This window comes from Phalaenopsis equestris, unplaced genomic scaffold (genome assembly GCF_001263595.1).
Source record: "Phalaenopsis equestris unplaced genomic scaffold, ASM126359v1 Scaffold000645, whole genome shotgun sequence".
In the NCBI taxonomy this organism is placed as follows: domain Eukaryota; kingdom Viridiplantae; phylum Streptophyta; class Magnoliopsida; order Asparagales; family Orchidaceae; genus Phalaenopsis; species Phalaenopsis equestris.
This window is the reverse complement of record NW_018165085.1, coordinates 6,896-14,308: the sequence shown is the minus strand read 5'-3', so window position 1 is coordinate 14,308 and position 7,413 is coordinate 6,896. Positions and strand designations below refer to the sequence as shown.

General features: G+C 34.4%; 1 protein-coding gene across 1 annotated transcript in view; it reads right to left on the bottom strand.

Moving 5' to 3' along the window:
• The window catches only part of LOC110030065, a gene marked incomplete at both ends in the record, with an annotated part of 10,926 nt that extends 4,202 nt beyond the window's left edge, over window positions 1-6,724 (bottom strand). The window contains 3 exons of the mRNA XM_020732608.1: window positions 5,826-5,920; window positions 6,001-6,125; window positions 6,654-6,724. Of these exons, the coding sequence (XP_020588267.1) occupies window positions 5,826-5,920; window positions 6,001-6,125; window positions 6,654-6,724 (291 nt within the window). The remainder of the gene's footprint in view (window positions 1-5,825; window positions 5,921-6,000; window positions 6,126-6,653) is intronic.
• Window positions 6,725-7,413: the final 689 nt, after the last annotated feature.

Genomic DNA, 7,413 nt, shown 5'->3' with positions numbered 1-7,413 from the left:
TTGGTATGTGTTGTGGAGGTATTGTAGGGTGGTGGTGTGGTATGAATGTGGTGGTGTGGTAAGGATGTGGTGGTGTGTTGGCATGGATGTGTCGGTGTGTTATGGAGGAGGTGTTGTAGGGTGGTAGGGTGGTAGGGTGGTAGGGTGGTGTTGATGGTGGGTGTTGTGGCTGGTGAGGTGTGAATGTGTCGATGTGTGGTGTTGTGTGAATGTGGTGGTGTGTGTTGTGGCGGTGGTGCTATGTCGGTGTGGATGTGTCGGTGTGTGGTATGGAGGTGGTGTTGTCGGGTGGTGGTTTGGTGTGGATATGGTGGTATATGTTGTGGAGGTGGTGGAGTCACGCGTGTGGATGTGTCAGTGTGTGGCATGGAGGTGGTGCTGTCAGGTGGTGGTGTGTGGATGTGGTGCTGCGGCGCGCGGAGATGGTGTGTGGTGAGTGGTGTGGAGGTGGTATATAGGTTGTTTAGAGTTTAGGGTGACGATGACATTATGACATTGTTTTTTGTCTTCGAGTTGTGGTAAATATTATTTATGGCAAATATTTATATTGATTAGTTCTTTTTACACTAGTAATACAAAAGTTAATACAAAACAAGTTGGTTCATTTGCTAAGTGGGATAAAGATATGAAATTAACATTTTGCGACCTTTGCCTTAAAAAGGTTGAATTAGGAAATAGGCCAACAACTTATTTCAACGAGGACTGACAACATATAATTAAAAAATTCAAAAAAAAATACAGATAGAAAGTACGATAGGATGTAATTAATAAACAAAATGGGATCAATTAAGAAAATGATTGGAAAATTTGAAAAAAAAATTTGAAAGTAGGATCCACAGGCTTGAGTTGAGATCCGATAAAACGAACAATTGATGTTTCTGGGGAACTGTGGGCAGAGCGATTAGAGGTGAGCGTTTATGAAACGTCCACTGCTTTTATCAATTTTTCAATTTTTTTAGCTGCATCAAGATCTCCTATGACTTTGTTAGTGGTCTCAGGTGCGATAAAATTTAAATACATGGCATCGATCTGGAGCTGGAAGAGAAGTTAAATCATATGTTTTGTGGTATCATGACAACGGGCAATAATGTATGCACCCCTAGTAAAAAGAGTTTGGGACAAACAGGTGATTCCAATGAATACCTTATCCCAAACCACAATGAAGTTGAATCCACCAGCGTATCAAAGCGTCCTAAGGTTGAGAAAAAAGAAAGAGGGTGATGCTTTCATTAGAAGCCAAATTTCACAATTGACAACTTCATGCACCAATGACCCTGGCCCATCACAAGCAGCACCCATTCAACAAGTTTTGCGAATTTTGGAGGCAACTCTAGAAATTTATGAGACAATGCTGTATTTGTTCTCTATGACATTGCTTAAAGACCCAACTCGGAGAGAGTTTTTCATGACGATAACCCTTGACTATAGGGTGCAATATTTATGTTATTTTCCTGCAACAGGGAAAATTGAGGGGCACTTGACTTTCATTTTATTCTAGTGAGACATTTTATATTTGTTTTCCGATGGGCCGCTGTCCATGTTGTTTCGGATTTTTATTTTTTCATTCAGACGCTGTTAATGCTTATTTGCATTTTTAATTTTCATCTTTATGTTTTGTATTTACTTCTCCAATTGTATATGCACATGATGTTTGTTTATATAATTATATGATAATAGCTAAATTATTGATTCTTATATCTTAGCTACATGTATGCAAATAGAGAAAGACACAGAAGAAGAATTGCATCTGCAGTGTATTTGTTGTACATGTATTATAACTCATACAGAACGCGCTCTCCTTGCATGACATTCACATACATTGGTTACAAGTCAGTTGGGGAGTTGTTTGCAGGCCACCCAATAAGGTTCAGCAATATGTTTCGTATGAAATAACTTGTATTCATCGATCTCTTGGAGGAACTACACAGAAATCATGGGCTTCGTGACTCCTCCAGGATAACTTTACAAGAAGTGTTAGCAAAAACTCTCTATATATTATCACAGAATGAATCTATGAGATAAGTCATGGAGTGATTTTGGCACTCATGTGAAATAATCTGTAGGTATTTTTCAGTTGGGTTGAATACACTAGTCAGTTTTTCATCATAAGTTATCAAACCAACTGACCCAACATTCAAAAGAACTCTCATAGAGATTTCGCAGGACCTGCAGTATATGTCATATTTTCAGGTAATCTTACTTATTTATTATAGTCAGATATTGAATACCATAATTTAGTTAAACTTGTTTAATTATTTAGAACTGTATTGGAGCAATTTATGAAACACACGTGGATGGATGTGTTCCAAATAATGAGAAGATCACATTCATCGGACGATATGGTTCACCAATGCAGAAAGTCAAGGTTGTATGTGATTTCAACATTTGCTTCACTTTTGTCATAGCCGGTTGAGAGAGAAGTGCACGTGACAGTCAAATTTTAAAATTTGTAACATAAACTAAGAAATACAATTTTCCTCATCCACCCACAGATATGCTTGAGACCGAACTAATCCGATATTGTTCTTACTACAATAGTAATCATTGTATTAATATCAGGTAAATATTATTTGGTCGATGTTAGATATCTATTACAAATAGAGTATATGAAGCTTTTTTCTGATATGAAATATCACATACCTGATTTTGAGAGAACCAACAATATCACTCGGGTATTTGGAGTTTGGAGAAAGAAATGGGTCATATTGCGTGTTATGCCTACATATTTGTTTCCTTGTGCTCGCGATAATGGCTCTCAACAAGTACCCGATGGCATCCTTCTTGCAATAACATAAAGATCATTCACGTCCCTACTAAGGCATATGAATATCGTCTCGGAGAAACTTTGTCACAGGCCAAAATTGATCTGTCTGAAACTTGCACTCAAGATGAGGAAGAAGTAAGCGAAATGGTAGACTTGAGAGAATGAATTACGAATGTTATAGGCTAAATGGAGAGAACGTTTATTTTTTGTTGTTATTTTATTTGTAATGTGTGTGGAAAATATTTATTGTTTATTGTATCAGTATTTTATACAAGTCAGTATTTCTTTTTCTTATACATTTAATATTTATTGTATCAGTATTTTATATAAGTCATGCATATTTATTTTCCTTATGCATGTATTCTTTCTCACTTGGACGTATTGTTTATTGTATCAGTATTTTATACAACTCAGTATTTCTTTTTCTTATACATTTAATGTTTATTATATAATTATTTTATACAAGTCATGTATAATTATTTTCCTTATGCATGTATTTTTTTCCACTTGAACGGCTGATAAAGCAACTGTTGGTAATAAATGTAATCTAAATATGTATGTTTTTTTGTGAGTTTTGGAGGTCTATGATGATACATTCGACCTTAAGGGTTCTTCTGGATGGCCTATATGTCACAATTGGTTATTATCACATCTGAAATCCCAATAAAGGCAATCAAGTTCCTCACCTATTTCAGTGTTATGGTTTTTAAGGTTCTTCTGGACGACCTTTTTTGGTGATATGCATATGTGACACACACGAGCTCGGTATTACACAAGTGAAAGACAACCAAGAACCCTTTTTTTAATAAGGTATGTCGTCTTCTTATAGTCACAGATTCGTTAGTTTATATATTGTGTTCTCATAGACCTCGCAGTTGCATAAAACTTTGAGTGATTACTTCTATTATTGTCACAATCTAAATGTATGTGCTTTGTATATTTAAACCTTCAGAAAAGATAAGCTCAAGGATTTCAGGTACCTCCAAAGTATTGTACTGCTACTGCAGACTACAATGTTCCATATTTACTTCGTGACAATCATACAGCTACGAGAGACAGTTTTATAGGTGTCTAAGAAAAAGAGTTAAAAATTGTGACTACTTTAGGTTGGCAGATGGGCTAGAGATTTGCAACGCCGAGAGTGATCGGGCTTGAAGAGTTCCCCTAGAGGACGACTTATCCCGTAATATTTATCAGCTGCTCTTCAATAATAATATTATCACATTATTAATGATTATTTTAATAGTCTTTTTTTAAAAATTTTAATTGTTGTGTTACTCACTGTTTAGTGATGTGTCTATTTTTATTTTGTAATGTTTGAACTAGATATTTGTTTTCAAGTATGAACAGTTCTGTTTTAAATAACATTGCAGTACAGGGGCAGAATGATTATTTGTCCAAAAACAGTTGCAGCACAGCTGTTTAAAATAGCAAAAAACAAACATATAGCCAGCTCATCCGCAGCAATTTCCTGGCACAGCTGTTGTGCGACATCTTTTAAATAATCTGCAGCTGCCTGGTCCAACTTCCCTCGCATACATCTAAACTTATTAAATCTCCACCAAAAACTCCAAACGCATCTACTAACATTCCACACTTTAAAGTGAATCTATACCATATATGTCTCTCCATGCCACAACACTAATGGTGAAACCAAAAGGGATAGTTCTAGGGCTAGCTCTACCTAAGCCCTTGGTTGATCTTCTTCCCTTGGTCAACATCTCAAATAAAATTCCTCCAATCATCCAAGAGAGCTCATCACATCATTAGCCTCCTACTACAACAAGTGGAGACCATGGATCAACCCTCTCGATGCTTGGTCCTTCATCTCAAGCATCACTCGATACAATAACAATAGCAACAAAGTAACCAAACAAGCATCCCCAACACCCAACTATTAAAAATACCAGTGTTAAGGTTGCCAAATGAGATCTTCTTGAATAGCCTATTTAGATGTTCTATAATTGAAATTTGTTACTAAATAAAATTTAACATAAAAAATAACTCCCATCTACCTAGAAGGATAATAGACATGTAGGACATAATATTTGGCCTTCATTGTTTTGTAAAATTTGACACTTCTTTGACATGCTTTCTAGACACCTCTTGAAAAACTGCAATGTAGTAGACAGTAATTAGCAGACCACACACAACCCACACTCTTATATTTATGAAAACCATGTTTTCCATAGTTTATTTAAAAATACAAATACAGAATGAAAGCTACTGTTTTCTTATTTGATTAGGTATATTATAATTATCAAAGAAATTTTATAATTTCATATAAGTACACAAATATTTCAAATGTCATGTCCAAAACACGTTAATGGCTTACACGCTTTTAGGAATTGTTGTATCTTGTTGCCAATAGTGTATGGTTCATGCACTGTTTACATATTCAAGAATCATTTATAATAGATATCCGAAAATTTTAATGATACAATCTTAAAAAAAAAATAATTTCATAAGTCAAAATGACAATGTATCATTAATTTTAACTTATATTTTGGACTTCATGTGTAATTCAATTGATGCAGCATTATGGGTGGATAAAATCTGAGTTAAGCTAGAAATAGCAAGCAAACAATCCTTACTTTAAGCCCTGCTAATAAAAAAGAGAATTCGCCAATTTTTAAACTAAATAATATTAATCACAATAAAAGTTTTCAGATAAATAAGAGAAGAAGCAAACATGAATGTAGACCACGTCAATACAGCTTTATAAGCTCAAAAAGCTTACACAATACGGTTGCGATATAGAAAATAATGAATGAAGACAAAACTAGCTTTAGTAAAGTCAATCCATATAAATAAACTTCGTTAATTACAATTTTTAAATGCTGGCACCTTAAGGATAAATTATGAAGGCAAGAAATTGCTCCTGAGAATGTGAAAAATATCAAAAAAAAGCTAGTTTCTAAAACCAATATAGAGGTACAACCGATGCTTCCCAATAGATGTAAAAGTGACAGGTAAAGAACATCAGCAACTGGACAAAAAGAAAAGAATTAGGCACTGCGTAACAACATAAACTATTAAAAGCAAACAAATTGCACAATACCTGTTTCAAAAGTTTACCAAATTGAGCCTTAGAAACATCAGTAGTCCCTCCAGTTATATTGCCTCTCATATACAGTGCAATGCCAGACAAAGTTTCTGCATGTTCAAAAAATAACTCTAGTAAAATATAAGAATGCACAAAATCACTCAATAAAACTTGAAATATTAAATTCTACCTGTCTTGCCTGCACCAAGTTTTTCAAGCTCATGCCTCTTCAAATTGTAATAAGCCTTATCATTTACAATAACACCTCTCCCTGCTAAAGCCCAGTTTAGCCCATATGAGACTCCTGGACCCTCCCTACACAGAGATAGCATAAAATTTAACTATTGAAGGAGTAGATGAACCAATAATATGGTCACAAGATATACATTTGAGCTGGGTTCTCCCAACATAGTGGAGATTTTTTGCTTGGTTCTTCAGAAACATCAAAAGTTAAAATGTTTAGTTAAAAGGTTGGCTATACTTCTTAAAAAGAAAAGGCTAGTATGTTTTGTACTGGAATAATCAAATTCAAATAACGGAAGAAGAGCATTTGAGTTAGCAAAACCCCAAGGCACATTAGTAAGGATAAGGCGCCCTGTAACTTGAGTAACAATTTACTTCAAAATAAAAACTATGAGACTTCAAAGTTTGCTATAAGAAATCGATACGGTGAAACGGTAGTAAGAGATTCAAAAAAAGTTTCACATAGTGGATAAAGTAGGGTTACATAAAAGTTCCTTTTACCATGTTTGAATTGAAAGCCTATGACAGAAAGTTTAGAATACTTTGTTTCAGTTAGATTTATCTGGTAGAAAGCAACAAGACAAAAATATGAAGGCCTACCTGGGAAACATCACCATTTCTGCTTCCTCATCAGCAACTGCTGCAGGAACCGCAAACTGAATAGCATCAAGCTATCGACATATTAGCCCACATTCATAGTTTATCTATAATTGGTTTATACTAATAGAAAGGGAAGTTGGAGATAGATAAGAAATCAAATTGTATATATAACTTCAAAAGAATTTATCATATGAAAAGTCAATAAAAAAATAAAAAATGTGCCATATATGATTTATCAAAAAGGATATAGAATTGCTAAATGTTGTATCTTGTGAAAGTTAATAGGAAAAAAATAAAAGACCATTGTCTCTTCCGAGGAGAAAGAGGAGAATCCATTTTTCACCACAGAAGCCAAAGAACAAACAGTAATTTGATGGAAAACATGTCCATTTATTCACTGTAGCCGCAACTCAGTATGTGTGAGCTTGTATGAAACACTGGAACTCACGCCTATAGAAGTAATATAGCGATGGCCATGTGGTATAATGTTTTTGTACTGCTTAATAATTATTAAACGGGTGCTTTGAAAGATATAATGTTAGTTTTTTCTCATGAATTCTTATTAGAAAATGAGAATGATTAATCTAAATTTTAGTCAGAACAAATGTTATGATTTACACTTAGTGGATATCCACCATTCTAAGATCACAACATTAAAATATGCAGGTAATTGTATAACCAAATGCTTAATAATGTCATCTAAAAATTTCAAGAAACACAAACATTTGTCTTAAGTAATTTTAGCCAGACTACACGTAAA